Below are 18,336 nucleotides of genomic sequence, written 5' to 3' on the forward strand. Positions count from 1 at the left end.
TTCCGTGGAAAAAAGGTTGCTACTTCTAAGAAAAATTTGTTACCATTGACGGAACATTTTTACTTCTAAAAGAAGTTTGTTACCTTTGACGAAAAAAATTGCTACTATTGAAAAAAACATACTATTCAGAAAAATCTAATAAGGTCATGCTAACGTAAATTAAATGAACCTAACTTAAACGTAGTTAACTTAATGTAGTTAACCAAAGTTACACTTCAGTTCTGAAATTTTCAAAGAGGAAAAAGTTCAAGTATTCTTTTGAACTGATCAAAGAAGTGAAGAATTAAAAAGTTCGATTCCGCATTTTTCCAAAGAAGAGAGAAAAAATACTGTTCAGTTTTTAGTTTTCCTAAAGAAGAAGAAGATCCACTAAAGCTCGAAATTTTCTCAAAGAAGAGAAAAAAAAGTTGAAGTTCTCTTCTGAATTTTCTTAAGGAAGAGAAAGAGAAAAATAGTTACATTTTTATTCCAAATTCTTTGGAGAAATTCCAAAGAATAGAAATCGTTCCAGTTCAAATCTGAATAATCTCAATGAAAAAAAGAAGTTTCACTCCTCTTCTTAATTTTCGGTAGAAGATAAAAAAAAGTTTTACTTCGATTCTGAAATTTTTCAAAGAAGAATGAAAGTTCCATTTTAATTCTGAGTTCTCTCAAAGAAGTCAAGAAAAAGTTCAAGTTCTCTTCTGAATTTTTCCATAGGTGAGATAATTGCTAATGTTCAACTGTGAATTTTTTTCCAATGAAAAGACAAAAAGTTAAACTTCAACTCTAAACTTTTTCCAAAGAAGGGAAAAAATTACCGTTCAGTTCGGAGTTTTCCTAAAGAAGAAAGAGTTCCACTTTAGTTAGGAATTTTCTCAGCGAAGGGAAAAATGGTTCAAGTTCTCTCCTGAGTTTTCTCAGTGAAGAGACAGAAGTCTCACTTTGTAGGCATGATTTCTGGTTAAGACCAAACTTTTGTATTTAACAAGAAGCATTAGGGGGGCGATATTAAAATTTCTGTGGAAAAAGTTGCTACTTCTATGAAAAATGTGTTACCATTGACGGAAAATGGTTACTTTTAAAAGAAATTTGTTACCTTTGACGGAAAAATTGCTTCTATTGAAAAACATTTGTTACTATTCACAAAAACCTATTACATCCAAAAATAAATTTGTTAGTGTTCAAAAGAACATGTTACTTCTATGAAAGATTTTGTTAGCATTGAGTAAAACCTTTTTTAGTAATAAGAAAAACTTGTTACTTCTAAGGAAAAATTTTCTAGTGTCAAGAGCTACTTCTAAGAGAAAACTTTTTACCACTAACAGAAAATTGTTACTTCTAAGAGAAATTTTTTACCTTTGAGAGAAAACTTGCTACTATTAAAAAAAATTGTTACTATTAAGAAGAACATGCTACTTCTACGAAATATTTTATTAGTTTTAAGTAAAACTTTTGGTAGCATTAAGAAATAACTTGTCACTTCTAACGAAAAAATGTGTTACTATTCAGAAAAACCTATTACATCCAAGAAAAATTTTGTTTCTATTCAAAAGAACATGTTACTTGTATGAAAAATTTTGTTAGTATTGAGTAAAAATTTGGTTAGTATTAAGAAAAACTTATTACGTGTTACTTATTACTTGTTACTATTCATAAAAAGCTATTGCATCCAAGAAAAATTTTGTTACTATTCAAAAGAAGATGTTACTTCAAAGAAAAGTTTGTTATCTTTGACGGAAAAACTTGCTGTTATTAGAAAAAATTTGCGACTATTAAGAAAAAACATGTTACGTCCATGATCAATTTGATAATCAATTTGATTTGATAATCAAGAAAAAACTTGTTGCTTCTAAGGAAATCAAGTTCCTTTTTTCAAGAAAACATAGTCTTTGATTCAGATTCAGAAGCTTATTTCCAAGATGAAAAGGTTGAAAATGTCCTAGGAGGTAATGAGGGGATATGCCACGTGGATGGTAGGCGTGTAATGCCATGGTGGTAGGGAGGGATTTGGAATTTATTATGATAGGGTTCTAGCACGTCCTAGCAATGAAATGCCGAGTTCCACTTTTCAACAAAAATATGGTGTTTAATTTGCATTTACAAGCTTATTTTCGAAGGGAAAAGGTTGAAAATGTCCTAGTGGGTGATGAGGAGGTTTGCCACGTAGATGACGGAGGGGCAGGTGTGTAAAGCTGTTAGGGTGTGGGTGTGTTTTGTGGACAATCATGATAGGCTTGTCTCATGAAAAACTTGAATTAATGGATTAAAGTATAATTTTTAACATGAAATGTCTGAAAATGTCTTGTCAGTGATGAAGGGGGTGTCACAGAGCAGTAATAGTGTGGCATTGTGGTGTTGTGTCATTGTGGACTTACTTTCGGAGTGACAAGGTTGAAAATGTCCTAGGCGGTGATGAGAGGGTATGCCACATGGGTGGTAGGCGTGTAATGCCAAAGTGGTGTGGAAATTTAAGCCTTGGATCTATTAAACCCGAGGAAAATAACGAAAAAATAACACTTATATCTTAAAAATCTAAAAAAAAAGTCTCCTAAGCCCTAGAAAACATTAAAAATCCGAACAAATATTTAAATATAGTAAATAATTGTTTAAAATCCTCAAGTGCTAGCATACGCTTAATCAAAATTGCCCCTAAATGTGTGTGAAAACGGTGTTGCAGTGCCATTCCGCTCTCGTGTTTGAATTTTGTAAGACTTGGATCTATTAAACCCGAGGAAAATAACGAAAAATATTAAAATAAGATCTTAAAACTCTCAAAACATTGGTCCCTTAAGCCCTAGAAAATATTAAAATATGAAACAAATGTTAAAATATGGTAAATAGTTGTTTAAAATTAACAAGTGCTAACATAGCCTTAGTAAAAATTGCCCCTAGATGTGTGTGAAAACGGTGTCGCAGTGCCATTCCGCTCTCGTTTTTGAAATTTGTAAGTCTTGGATCTATTAAACCCGGGGAAAATAACGAAAAATATTAAAATAATATCTTAAAACTATCAGACTTCGGGCCATAAGCCCTATAAAATATTAAAAATATGAAACAAATGTAAAATATGGTAGATCATTGTTTAAAATCCCCAAGTGCTAGCATAGCCTTAGTCAAAATTGCCCTGGAAATGATTCCTAGGAGGTTGAGGGGGAGGGAAAGTTTTTCTTTAATGCATGCTTTTTTGCTTATACTTTATTCTTTATAAGCTTTTTCATGTTTTATTTTTGTTTGTCGTTTTGACATAAAATGTCAGCACGAAGAATGTAGTTCTCGATACAGAATACTGGGAATAGCAGTTTATTCCTGTTGCTTGGGGCGCTATTTCATTGGAAGGAAATTGACCTTTCGAGTCCCAACAAGGACAAAGAACTAAAGCAAAAAAAAGGGAAAAAAACGCTTTGAGAAAAAGAAAGAAAAAACAACGCGTTGTACGTTTCGGTGAAATTCAAAAAGTCAAAGGATTATTATGAGACAGTGATGTGCGTGCTGCCATTACGCAACATGTGCGCCGTCATTACGCAACCTGTGCTGATCTTACATAAACTCTGTTCCGTCATCAAGTTAAAAGAATGAACAAATGGCTTGAAGGTTTTGACGAAAAAATGAAATGTCAAATAAGTATTATGTGACAGATGGTACACTGTCATTACGTAAGATGTGCGCCGTCCTTACATGAGATATGTGAACCGTCACTGCATAAGGTGTGTGCTGTCGTTAGGTTACAAACGGGGATTCCCCACGGGTGCTGTCGCAAGGTTACTTAAAATTTTGTCATCCAATCCACATGTCGAAAAATTGCTAATGAAATACAATGTAATGCTCTACCATAGTCATAGTTCTTGATAAGATTCTTAAGCTGAAAGACTGACATGAACTTTTTAAATTTTAATGACAATATACGGTACAGTGAAAGATATGCCTACGCTTTTGAATGAGTGAGAAAAAATCTTGTTGACGTTTAGTCCACAAGTTCGACAACCATGTTCACACTTTATCCCGCCGAATTCGTACCTTGCAGACCGTAACGCAATTGACGCTTTTCTAGGACAGTATTCAAAAGAAACAATTGTGAAGAAAAAATTATATGTTGGTGATACTGTTCGAATTAATAGAACAACTAATTTTTTTGAAAAGGGCAATTATTTATGGCCTACTGAACTTTTTAAAGCGGCAAAAATCCAAGACACCAAACCCATTACTTATTGACTACGAGACACCAAAGAGGAAGAGATTCTCTGCGGTTTCTATGACTATGAACAACGAAAAGTTAGAAACACTAGTTAAATTTATCATATTGAAAAGATATTAAAAACTCGTACTCACAGTGGCAATAAGCAGTTATTTGTTTGTGGGACAGGACATAGCTCTGATTTTGATTATTAAATCGGTAGCGGAGACATTAACAATGACCAATGATTTGTTCGTCACAATTATTTCCAACGTCTCCCACCTACGCTACAATGATTTGAATAAAACAAGTTATTTTTGGACGAAACTCTCCCCCTCCATCAAATTCGACTGTGCGTGTGAAGTGGCTCTTGTCGACTGTATTCTCAAAAATACATATGATATCCTAAGAAAGGATTGCAAATATGATATAGAAATTAGACCCCATTATTGGCCACCAATGGTATATATATATATATATATATATATATATATATATATATATATATATATATATATATATATATATATATATATATATATATATATATATATATATATATGTAAAGTGATTCCACTATGCTTTCCCTTAATCAGGAAAAATATAGTAAAAATTAATTATTTTCTATACATTTTGCCATGCATCACTCTTTATTCAACTAGTATAACCGTAAATCAAATAAATGCTGATGAAAACAAGAAACGGGGAAACATATGGGAATAATACAATTCGTCTATCTATACGCCTGCATATTAGAGGGGCTGGGAGGTAAGTATAGCGAAATCAATTTCAAAGTTTGATAACTACAATTTTTGCATATTATAAAAATAGGAACTGTCTTATTAACATATCTCCTCTTCAATAGCCTCAATTTTAGGCTTATACTATACATAATACTTTATAGTATTATAAACTAAGTAAATATATACAGTATTTATGTATACTATATATATTTCCTACTATATGTATATATAGGTACTTATGCATTATGCGGTACCCACCGCTATATGCTGTATAAGCAAACCAGACATGGAGACCCATCGGTAATTTTTTCGCAGTTCATATTATTGACATACGAATAACGTAAACATATCACTCGATTCTTTTTTTTATGCTCTTTCCAAATAGAAGAATCATTTTTGTCGGATATGAATTTTACCCCCCCACCCTATTCTAATTCAGGGTATATATTTGCACATTAAGGGGGGATGTAAATTGTATTTATGATGTAAATATATATATATATATATATATATATATATATATACATATATATATGTATATATATATATATATATATATATATATATATATATATATATATATATATATATATATATATATATATATATATATATATATATATATATATATATATATATATATATATATATATATATATATATATATATATATATATATATATATATATATATATATATATATATATATATATATATATATATATATATATATATATATATATATATATATATATATATATATATATATATATATATATATATATATATATATATATATATATATATATATATATATATATATATATATATATTCAAGAGCTATATCACCTAACACTATATTTTTACTTACTTAAGTTTCTCTCAGCTCCTGTCCCGTGATGAAAATTTTCAAACTGAAAGAGTGTACCCCGGGTGTTTCACAACTTGGCTTTAGTTTTTGTTTCAGACCACCAACAATCGAAAGTTTTGATTTTGTTATCTATCCATTGAGCTTCTTGTGCGACGTTCGTAAGTCGGAAGTAAGATAATATGAAAAAGGTGATAACTTGTTCCTATATATTGACCGTGCCAATAAAAAATCTGGGCAAAAATACCATTTACAGGTGAAATAATTTTGAAGGCCTTTCCAGAAAGTTTGGTTTGGAGAAGAGCAAGCAACCCTGGAAAATAAATACAGAGCTTAAAAAATAAGTTGATATGTCTTAGCACTCTTTTGGTGATGCGTGTCATTTTCTTATGAAAGTAATTTGATTTACGTAATAACTTTGGAAAATGTGCCTACTTTATGTCCCAGATGTCAAAACATGTCCATTTTTTGCCCTATTATGTCATTATGTCCAGGCACATAGAAATATGTCCTTTGGACATAAAATATGTCCAGTTGGCAACCCTGAGGGTGTGTCGTGGGAATCTTGCCCAGCTGGAAACAGGTGACCGCATTGCCCAGCTGCGAGGGACTAGGAGCTCCACTTGTACACCCCTAATAGGCCGCTTGAAATCCCATGTTAATCTGCCATTGGGCCGCTTAAAGTGCCTACGGGGATACTACTTCCGTTCAAGGGGAAGAACATACAAAATTCCCAGCATTCCGTTCAAGGGAAACATTTCTTATTATAGTGGCTTCATATATCAGCTCATGGGTACTCTTGCAATGCAAGCAAAAGTTCACGGCACATTTTTACCGAAATTGCCCCTTATTAAGTTGTTTTCCTTGTGTTTTCTATAATTATACGAACTTTCTTGTGTATTAATAACTGCAAATACAGTTGTGTATTAATAACTGCAAATCATACAGAAAAATGTTTGTGGAAAACTGGAAAGGGGCCACCGTTACAGTTACAAATTAGAACATATATTTTTCTTATTAAGGGTCAAAATCTATTGGCAGGCAGCCAACAATGGGGCAGCACACATTTTTTCCATGGTTTTTCCCCATTCTACTCTCTTTCCTTTGGTTTTATTGTAATTACTTTATGGTCCCAAATTTCCAGGGGAGGCCATGCCCCCCCCCTGCCGGCACCCATGACGTAGCTCCTGTTTATAATTAAGATATACTTTGCTGGAGCCAGTCTAGCAGATCAAGTGCCTAGTAGATTTATTTGAGTCTGCGAACCAAGAATATTGGAAGCTGTCCTAGACTTAGATTATGCTGATGATTTACGCATCCTGGATGAAAAAGTTAGCAAAATGAAAGAAGTTTTAAGAGTTAAGGGTGCAAGAACAGATTTGAAAATTAATGTTAAGAAGACTAAGTCGCTAGGACTAGGAATAAATGAAGATCAAAAGGTGACGTTGGGTAACGAGAAAATGGATCAAGTGGACAGCTTCACTTACATAGGTAGTATTATTAGTAAGGATGGTGGATGCAGTAAAGATGTTAAAAGTAGAATACCCAAGGCCCAGAGTGTTTCTTAAGAATATTGTAAGCTACAGTGATCCAGTATGGTTCTGAGGCGTGTACGCTTCGGAAGACGGAGGGGGGTTTGTCAAGATATTTTCCAGAGAAATTTTCCTACGGATTGTTATTGGTACCCGACTGACTGACCGTATGTCGAATAGTATGGTGTACGAAAAATGTGTTTCAATCCTACTTTCCAGGGCTATAATTAGAGAAAGGTGAGATGGATAGGACGAGTTTTGCAGACCAAGTATGACACAGTACCAAAGATGGTCCTTGTCGGACAACCGTATATAGGCAAACCAAAAGCAAGTCGTCACCGGATGAGGTGGGAGGATGTCGTAAGAACAGATTTAAAGAAAATGGAAGCTTCTTTGGAGGATGTAAAGAGGGAGGCTTTGTATAGATTGGGACGGAGGAGGAGCGTGCGTTGCTGTGCTGGCCTCAGGTGGATTGGTTCTGCAGTGAGTTATTAGCAGGAGTAGTAGTAAGAAAGGTTTGTAGCAACAATTTTTTTTACCAATAAATGGGTTTTTACTAGGTAACAGAAAAATGCTTTCTTTTCCCAATAGCAAACCCTATACGTAAGCAATGGGCAAGCTACTTAACTTACAGCCCTTGCCACAGGGATTGCGGGGGCCATATTCTCCCCGGAGGCACAGTTAATTGAGCTTTAGTCTATTTCAAACAAAATTACACTCTTGAAAATACACTAAAGGATGGAAGTATAGAATTAAAGACGCATTACAGGAATGGTAAAATGAGGTATGCATGTAAGATTTGTTTTCTCCCGGATCCAGACTTTATAATGGGAAATGTTTATAATTTTGAAAATAGCCAAAACAAATAAAATGCGTAGTAAGTATAGAAAACTTCAGAAAACCAAGAAAAGTCATGATATCTCGAGGGGCCTCGCCCCCTCGAGATATACAGTTCACTGATTCAACTGATTGAACAGTTCCCTGATTGAACTGATTGAGCTGTAGCTAAGATGCTGGGCTAAGTTTAGGATCGTTCAGCCACTGCAATAATGACTACTTAGATGAAAATTAGAGAAGGGGAATTTTAAAAGATATGCAATTACGCACCAACCTTCATACCAGTTTGGTTATAGTAGTTGTGTCCTGTAATTTTTAAACCATAATTGCCATGATTATCTGTATAACAATAGTTATTAAAATAGAAAGTATTTTTGTCTTTGGAATATTACACGTGACGAAACAAAAAACTTGTTATATTTTACAACATCTTGGCTTTAATGAATTGTTAGTATTTACAACCACATCTAGCAAAAGGGAGGCCATTCCAGGGTCACATCGACGAACTTGACAGGGAGTGAGAAAAAGGGGACAAGCCATTTTGATAGGTGAAGATTCAATTATATAAGTAAACTATTTTCTTTTTTTAGTCACTGTGCTTTGTTATAATCTTCCACATTTTGGGAGAGGGAGGGATCTGAAGTTTCAAAACCGAACCATCTCCTCCCGTGCTTCATTCTATGGACAGAGCTATCTATTAAAACAGTTCTACAAAACATCGATAAAAAGTTTTGTTTGTCCTGACATATCCTCCTGATCACACAACGTCCATCGTACGCACAGGTGGCCTCTTTACCGCCCAAAGTTATAAGACAATAATTTTGGTTGCCAAGAAACCAATTTAAATTTCCCCAATAGCCAATAATACCTTGATAGGCTCGTGTATATTGAAGGGGCAATAGAGGTAGTAAATAAGCTAAAAGAGTCAAGTGGACAGAGATTTATGGGACTGAATTACTTCTTTTGCAGCACCAGAAGGTCATTGGAACTAATCAAATGCTGTGATTACTAGTTGGTAATGAATTATAGGTAAGAAGCAGATCCAAGCCAATTATAACTGAACACTGAAAGCACGAATTTTTGCAGCAATACATTGAAAAAAATCTTCTTTTTACGCCGATTACAAGTATGGAAAATTCGTTGATTTTAAATATGCGTATATTACTAGCACAGAAACATTGTGCAATCCCAGAAAAATAGCGAAACATTCCTAATAATGATACAATCTGGACGAAAATTGCATCATACATTCAACATGTTTCACAATCCTGGGAGTTTTTTTTTTAAAGCTCCCGTCTGCCAAAATACGATATCTCATATTTTTCTCGAAAAGGGGGGCCAAAGATGGATTTCTATTCTTTAGTTATTTTTTTTTCTTTTTCCCGGAAGCCATCGTATCGAATCAACTGTTTAGAAATGTCAGGAGAGGGGTGGCTCAAAGCAAATTGAAGACCCCGTTGTCCTTTGGTGAGAATCAAAAGAAACCTTGAAAAACTTTTTCAAACTTTTTCGTAAAAACTTTTGCTATGTCATGAAAGAACAATTTTTGCAGGAAGGGGGACCTCTTGCCTAAAACATTTCTGCAATATGTCCTTCCGATCAAGGCAGGTGAAGGGATCATTTTTCCTTTATCCCTCTTCACAATGAGGATATATTAGGGCCGTTCTTTTACTCATCTATGTGCTAAGATCTTACATCTTTTGACAAAGAACGCTTAAAAGTGAAATCTTAGCACTAAGATCTTACATCTTATGGCGTTCTTTTGCAAACGTCTTTCATCATTCTGCTCTGATCAGCGGTCTAAGAACAATGATGAGTATATCATCAAAGTTCTCTCATCATTGTTCTATATGGCAGAAAGATGGCGTCTTTCACACTTTTTGCTAACATCAATGAGCTGTAAGATCTTAGAACAAAGATGAGTTTAAAGAACGGAAATCTTTGCAGAAAGATGTGAGATCTTAGATGTAAGATCTTAGTGCAAATGAACTAAGAGTTCAAATGAACTCTTAGTGCAAATGAACTTTGGGCAAAAATTATGGTATGAAAAGGGTGTTGTCAGGGGACAATTCCCTTCTTCTTATATTTTGAGTGTAACATGAAAGAATGTATTCATATGATTAGCTGCACAGAAGCATGAGTGGATATTCCCTAAGACAATATTAAAAAAAAAAAAAAAAAAATTTTTTTTCAAAATGAAATTAAAGAAATGACGTTAAAACCCACAAAGAACTGAAAATATCTTAACAAAGGACTGCTACTACTACAACTAGTAACTCACTGCAGCACAAAGCCACCTGAGGCCAACATAGGTAGGCACGCTCCTCCTCCATCCCAATCTGTTCAAAGCTCCCCTCTTTCCAACCTCCCAAGAAGTTCCCATTTCCCTTAAACATTTCCTTGCTACATCTTTCCACCATTAATCCATCCTTGTTCTTAATATAAAAAACGAAAAAAAAAAAAAAAAAGGGGTTGCACTTCCTAATGTCTTCTACATTAATATTTATACAAATATACCGCCTTCGAAACCTTATCATCTAATAAATAGATGAGCCTATTTACTGGTAAGATTGCGAAAATTTACTATACTTCCCGTTTTGCCACGTTTGCTCAAGTTAGATTGTTTCCCCTGATGGGTAAGGGTCTTCTACTTCCTAAAATCTATCAGTTCAATATAAGATTTTCTTGTTTTAAAACTTTCACAAATAAATAAGACTACACCCTCTTTATCTGCAAATAGGACAGACATGCAATCACTGAAAAACAAGAAAAAACTGAAAACCAGAAATTTTTCATTGAAGAACACGAAAAGAAATCATCAAAAAACAAAATAAAACTTAGTGCTTTTTATAATAACATGTGTACTGTAGCTAGATAGGTCAAATCGATTGTAGCATTAGTCATAGAAGTTAGTCGGGGGTGGAGGGACCACGTCCAGAAATCATTTAATTGTTTTAATTTTTTAATATTTAAATAAAATCTCTAATATAGCTCCAAATTTTCTTATTTGTAATCCTAACGCCAAGTGAGCGCTGATAACGTCCTATTCCTTGCGTTTTAGATTCATATATTATTACTGTTATTAGTTGCATTTCACGTAACGCCAGGGCTATTTGTGTGACATTTATCTTTGCATCAGCATGCTGTACAAAATGTCTGCTTCAACTAGGATAAAGTGAATCCAAACAATATATGTATGTTTTTTTTCACAGTTTATAAATTTTATGCTCACAAATAAGCAGTACCAATCCATACCGTTTATCTATTGCTATCAGTTTTAATATGTAGCACTAGGAGACAAAGCTTCGCTTGGTGACAGGAATTTTAGACAAACAAAATATTCAGCCCCCCCTCTTCTGGAAATGTATACCGCCCATACCCTGATTTACACAAAAAAAAACTTTGTGTTATTTTTCTAGATTTCATTTTTTTTTTTTTTTTTTTAACAAAAATACAAGGGGAAGGTAATTTTCAAACTCTAAGTGTCAATTTTTCCCATCCGATTGGCGTCCCTGGTAAGTTTTAATTAATAAAAGGTTTTTATCACAATGCTGCCAAAAATTGTTCAAATTTTCTGGATATTCGTGATCAAACAATGCTCAATGAGTAAGTTACTAATTCAGCCAGTTTATTTGAATACTTTAATTAAAAATACTGTCGCTATTCCAAATGCAAGGAAAATTTCCAGGGAGATTTTCCACAGAGGATAGTTTCCACAGGGGTGGGGGGAAATCTATCCGCCTAATGTTTTCAATGCCTTGGCTCATGTTCGCGATGGCCCCTTTCAACAAAGAGACTTGATTTTCCCTTAGACAAACGGGAGAAAATTCAGAACAGAATCATCAGAACTCTCAGACATCTTTGAAACACCTTTAGGGTTGCGTTTTCGACAAGTTTTCTAGCGCCCTTTTCCTTACAGGTGGTCTTAAGGGGTTGAAGAGGCACTCGCCCAGGGCGAAGAAATTCTAGGGGTGTAAATTTGAAATAAATAATCTAAAATTTATAATCACTTTATAGTTTTTAAAATTTTATCTCTATTAAAATAAAGTAGAGGTCGTAGTTGGCAGCAAGTCACTTACTGTCATACTTATATAATAATACTTAATACTTACTGTTACTGTAAGTATAAGTAAATTGAAGTGGTCAGAACCACCACTGATTTCCCCTAAAGGATGCCCATTGACTATCTAGATGTGGACCCCCTCTTGCCCCCCAATAAAAATGCTGGAGCTACGCCCCTGTCCGTAGGCTAGGCCGTCCCTAACAAGGCACTGCCATCAAATAAATTCACTGCTATTGAAGCTTGAGGGAAGCTTTTGCTTTATGAAATATATAGTTAGTAAAATACCCGTCCCTGAAGAAATGTACAAATATGATATTTGATCTAAAAGTTGGGGTATTAAGGGTGGCGGAAGCTTGGCTCATATTCAGCATGATTCTTACTATAACTTAAAAAAATCAGTTGAAAAAACTTGTTTTTATTTAAATTTTGATCGTTTTTGAAATAATTCCTGGAAATCTGGCGCCACCTCCAGAAAAAAATCCCTCCTCGCCACGGATATATCCTCTAGAAAATTCAATCCTGGCAAAAATTTACCCCGGATAATTACCCTTAACATCTCCACGCGTAAAATGGAGTCGGCATAGAAAAACCAAGACATAAGAAGAATTTCGTATAGGAATATAATTTTACCCCAGTGGCGAATTTCCCCTAAAAAATTCACCCCCTGAAAACTTCTCCCCCCTCCCATGGAAAATTCTTCCCGTGTAAAATCCCCCCACAGAAAATTGGTTTCCCCCCAGTCGAAAAATGTATGCACACTTCCCAATAACAAATACTGTACGTAAACAATGGGCATATTTTATAACTGAAAGACCTTTCCCCAGGGGCTGTGGTGGGTAATGTTATCCCTAAAGGCATGGCTAATGGGCTTTTCAACTATGCTGAACAAAATGACTATCTCAAAATTTTTATTAGAGGATTTCGAGGAAACAAGGGGGTGGGTGGGGGGCTGGTTGCCCCCCAATCTTTTTGGTACATTACAACGGCTACTGGAACTTATAATTTCCGTTCGAATGAGCCCTCTCCCGATGTTTTAAGACCATTAAATCGATACAATCACCCCTGGAAAAACCACAAAAGAAACAAATAAACCTTGAAAAGTAAATATCCGTGATCTTTCTTCAGGCAAAAAATACAAAATTCATATTTTTGCAGATAGGTGCTAGAAACCTCTACAGTAGGGTTCTCTGTTGTGCTGAATCTGATGGCATGATTTTCATTAAGATTCTATTATTTTTAGGGGTGTTTTTCTCTTTTTCCGAAAAAGAGGCAAATTTTCTCATGCTCTCAGCTTTTGACAGCTAAAACGAAACTTAATGAAACTTATATACTTTGAATCAGCATGATAATCCCATTCTTTTGATATATCTATTGATATGAAGTTCCGTTTTTTAGAGTTTCGGTTACTATTGAGCCGGGTCGCTCCTTGCTTACAGTTCATCTCCACGAACTGTTTGATACGGACAAATGCGAACCTTCTCTTCCTTCTACAAGGTTGCTGTCTTACTTACATTTGAATGAAAAGAGTTGCTCGCTTCTCAATTTGGTTTAACTTTGTTTCGTCAGTGGAATCAAGAAGAGCATTACACAGGAGAGACTGTCCACAAGGGCCACCTATTGCTTTCTGAAAGTCAGCTTTCTGCATTCCATTTAAAAGCTTTCTCTGCGATGCATCCATTTTGGCGAAAATTTTGTCTAGTAAAACATGTTGATTGAAAGCCTGAAATAGTAAACAAGAATCTTGTAACAAAACAACTTTCACCTGTTTTAATTGTTTTGTTAAAACTGTTAAAGCTCAATTTCAAGTACATCGCATACATATGTATAATGACATTGAGTAAATATGCCATCAATCAATTTACCTTCAGGAAAAATGTATTACTCGTTGGTCAAAAGATTTATTTGTCATTCTTGGGCATTTATCCTTATGTTATGTTGAGGTTAGAATGCTGAATTTTCTTCTTCGGCGTTTTCAGCAATGCATTCAATACATTAGAAGAAGTAAGTCAACATTTAGGTGCAAGACCAATTGGAATTGGAAATCTGAAATAGTTGAGATTTTTAAAGCATTAAAAAGCTCATCATTTCGATTTTTTGTATAGTTCATATGTTATTATCATGTGAAAGTCTGTTAATCGTTATTTTTTTTAAGAAATTAGTTACCATTCTCGTTCAACCCGGATTGACTTTGATTATAGCTTTAAAAACAAAATATGCCACCACATCACAGCTTTTCACCGGCGACTGAAACAACGAAACAACTCATAATGGAGTTTATACTTATGTTTCCTGTTGATTTTGTTTTAGTATAGTTTTCAGAGTGAAAGGTTAGATGGTCGATCACTTTTTTCTGAAGGGATAACCGAAATCACCCCCATCAATAGGTCTCATGGGCACCCATAAGGGGGGGGGCAGCCCCCCATGGCTGAATGACGGTGTCTTATATTTGTATTAATTTAAAAAAAAATTCCACAGAATAAGTTTTCAAAGAAAACTAAAGATCTCTATTAAGCCAAAAACGGGCAGAAATAAAGTCAAATAATCTTCCAAGCGTAAGACTACCACAAATCACTATCAACAATTAAATGAAACTCAAAACGAACAGAAATTATAATATATAGCCTAGTCAAACTCAAAACAAGCAAAAATTAACATTATTAGGGCTGACAACAGTAGTAAGCGCCCAATTCGTTGAAAGGGGACAAGGAAACCTACGCCTGAGGCATGAATATGCGTGTAGTTTAACCGGTACATTGGGTTACCAGGGCCAGTTACCTATTACTATGAACCCGAAATGCCTCGGCGGACAGGTTTTCTAATATGACTCTCATTTTTTGTGTGTCAATCGATTAGAGAAAGCTGGTGGTTACTCCATATGATAACTTGATTAGTCAGTTTTTTAAAAAACTTGCCAAGCTATAGTGTACTCAATTAAAAAAACCCGATATAATGGCCATACAGTGCATTCTAATTTTCATTATGTTTTAAGACATTGTTTATAGTACACTATATATTATTAACTTTGAAAACAATGGATTCGTCAAATTTCAATGTGAGTACACTTTTAATTCTTTTATTTGCAAAAAAAAAAATTAAAGAAAAATGTTTTACTAGTAAATTCAAATTTCAGAGGGACTTAGCCCCCCTCCCCTCCAACAATACAAAATCTTAAGAATATGACGAGTATATTCGATAGAAACGGCAAAGCACGCTTTTTTCTATTATGTAAATAAAATCTCTCCTCCATAGGTATGTTTACAAGTTTTAATTGTTTTGAAAAACAGTTCTTTATCATTCAGAAACAAGCTTTTTAAAACAGGTTGTATTTTTTTTCTGGTTTGAATGAAAAGCTTGCGTGTTACAAAGAGAGTGAGAGTTTTGGGAGTAAAATTTCACAGGCTCTTGCTATAAACGGGGTTTGTCTAATTCCGATGTCGCGGCGGATGACTTTGAGAAAAATTAGCGTGGGAGGGGGCCTAATTGCCCTCCATTTTTTTTGGTCACTTAAAAAGGACACTAGAACTTTTAATTTCCTTTCGAGTGAGCCCCCCGGGATATTCTACGACTACTGGGTCGATACGATCACCCCAGGAAAAAAAAAAACAACAAAAAAAATTAACAAGTAGGTTTAAAAATGCATCCGTGATCTTTCTTCTGGCAAAAAATACAAAATTCCACAGTTTTGCAGATAGGAGCTTTTAACTTCTATAGTAGGGTTCTCTGATTTGCTAAATCTGATGGTGTGATTTTCATTAAAGTTCAATGAGTTTTAGAGGGTGTTTCCCCCTTTTTTCGAAAACAAGGCAAATTTTTCTCAGGCGCGTAACTTTTGACCTGTATAGCTAAACTTGATGAAACTGATATATTTTAAATCATCATCATAAGGATTCGCTCTTTACGCTAAAGTTTTAAAGAATTTCCGTTCGAGTGAGCCCCCCGGGATATTCTAGGACTACTGGGTCGATACGATCACCCCAGGAAAAAAAAACAACAAAAAAAATTAACAAGTAGGTCTAAACATGCATCCGTTATCTTTCTTTTTGCAAAAAATAAACACTGATATATTTTTTTATATATGATCTTTTAACTTCAACAGGAGGCGTCCAGGATTTGCCAAATCTGACGATGCCATTTTCATTAAACTTATATGAGTCTTTGGGTTTGCTTCCCCCTTTTTTCGAAAAAGAAGAGAATAACTCTCTTGTACAAAACTTTTGCGCGGTCTAACTAAACTTGATGAAACCTATATATTTGAAATCATCATCATAAGGATTCGCTCTTTACGCTAAAGTTTTTTATTGTTTTAAAAAATAAAGTTGTGAGACAGGGTCAAACTTTAGCGTAAAGAACGAGGCATTGAGGGGGGGACAGTCCCTTTCACAGAGGGAATAATTTCTGTTCGTTTTAAGTTTTAATGTCGCTCCTTACTTTCAGTTTAAAAAACTTGTTTTTTTTTTATTTAATTTCTGATCGTTTTTTAGTTAATGCAGCTTTTATTTGCATAAAAATTTTACTTTTCTTTTGCTAAATGGATGTCTTTACAAATTAACTTACGTAACTAACTTCTATATTCGTATATTTTCCTTCTGGCAAAAAATACAAAGTTGCAGATTTTTGCAGATATGAGCTTGAAACCTATGTAATAGGGTTTTCTGATACGCTGAATCTGACGGTGTGATTTTCATTAAAATTCTGTCACTTGTAGGGGATATTTCCCCCCTCTTTAAAAAATCGGGTAAATTTTCTCAGGCTCTTAGCCTTTGATGAGTAATACTAAACTTAATAAAATTTATATATTTAGAATCAGCATTATAAACACATTCTTTTGATACATTTATTGACATCAAAATTCCGTTTTTAAAAGTTTGGACTACTATTGAGCCGTATCGCTTGTTTTTGTATTGCTTTTTTTTCTATTACGTATATGAGGGGGAGGGTTCTCCCCTTAGTCAATACCACACTCTTTACGTTAAAAGTTAAAAAAAATTTTGATTCACAAACCCTTTAATCATACATGCAGTGTAATTAGAAGGGATAGCTCTTTTGAAAGCACTAAAAAAAATTTTTGGTTAAAGAGCAAGGTAATTACTTGGGGGAGAACCCTCTCACATACGATATAATTTTTGTTCATTTTTTTTAACAGTAAGAAGAAGGAAGGTAAAGAAATTAATAATAGGAGCACCTTTAAGCCATTATATGCATCACGCCTTAATGGACAATAAACTTTTTGCATTTAAACAAGAGGAGGGCAAAATTTGACCTCTTAGGCATTTATCCAACAAAATGGTAAAAGGGGGTTGTTTTTTTCATGCTAAATTTTGCCTTTTTTTTAAGGAAGAGGATACGTCCCCCCTTTTGAAAAGAAACCAAGATGGAGCGAAGCTACATTAATGCAAGCCGCAAGGCCATCTATTATCAAATATGCTGGTAGAATTACACACGATCTGGACAAGCCAACGACGACCCAACTTATAGTGCCAGGGCCCTCTCATGCCAGTGTTAGCTCTACGCAAGCTGGAAGGAAAATGAAAAGAGAAGTGACTGCTTCTCATAAAGCCTCAGCTCAGCCAACTCAAGATCGTAAGCTTGACCCCCTTCATTTTTTCCCAGGGACTTCAGGTGTAGAAGTCCAGTCAGAATCTGTAAGCATATACATATAATTTTTTCTTTCCCTATTTTGAAAAATATGGTAAATTTTCTCAGGGGCGTGGATCTTGATGAGTAGAACTTAAATTTGTTTCTAAGCTATTCTATAATAGTCCTATTTCATTTTCTTTCATTAACCAAATTATTAGTATGTAAAGGAATGCTTATAACACTGAAATGGCTTATCATGCATTTCTAAAAAAAACCTTACCTTGTAACTTCTCTTCTAACCAAGACGTTTTCTAATGCAATAATCCAATATTCCTTTAAACAAACTAACTATATGAAAACAGACAATTCGCTATTTTACAGTTAACAATCATTCTTAAACTGGGATGTGTTTCCGCAATAAGCTTTTGCGCATATCCGGCGCTTATCAAAATCTCCCATCGCTACACCTGAATTTTAATCCGCTCGATAGGTATTATTTGAATTTTAAGTGAGGTTCTTGTAACAGGAAGTCTATCTCCGGTAAGATATATATTAACACAGGA

At 34.3% G+C, this 18,336-nt stretch overlaps 1 protein-coding gene across 1 annotated transcript in view; it reads right to left on the reverse strand.

Annotated features, from left to right (window-relative positions):
- Positions 1-18,336, reverse strand: part of LOC148950225 (uncharacterized) — an 84,202-nt gene that overhangs the window by 4,233 nt on the left and 61,633 nt on the right. Inside the window, exon 3 of the mRNA XM_089091516.1 lies at positions 13,708-13,916. Within this exon, the coding sequence (XP_088947642.1) occupies positions 13,708-13,916 (209 nt within the window). The remainder of the gene's footprint in view (positions 1-13,707; positions 13,917-18,336) is intronic.

This window comes from Artemia sp. Qi Xiang Cuo, chromosome 7, assembly GCF_049724085.1.
Source record: "Artemia sp. Qi Xiang Cuo chromosome 7, ASM4972408v1, whole genome shotgun sequence".
In the NCBI taxonomy this organism is placed as follows: domain Eukaryota; kingdom Metazoa; phylum Arthropoda; class Branchiopoda; order Anostraca; family Artemiidae; genus Artemia; species Artemia sp. Qi Xiang Cuo.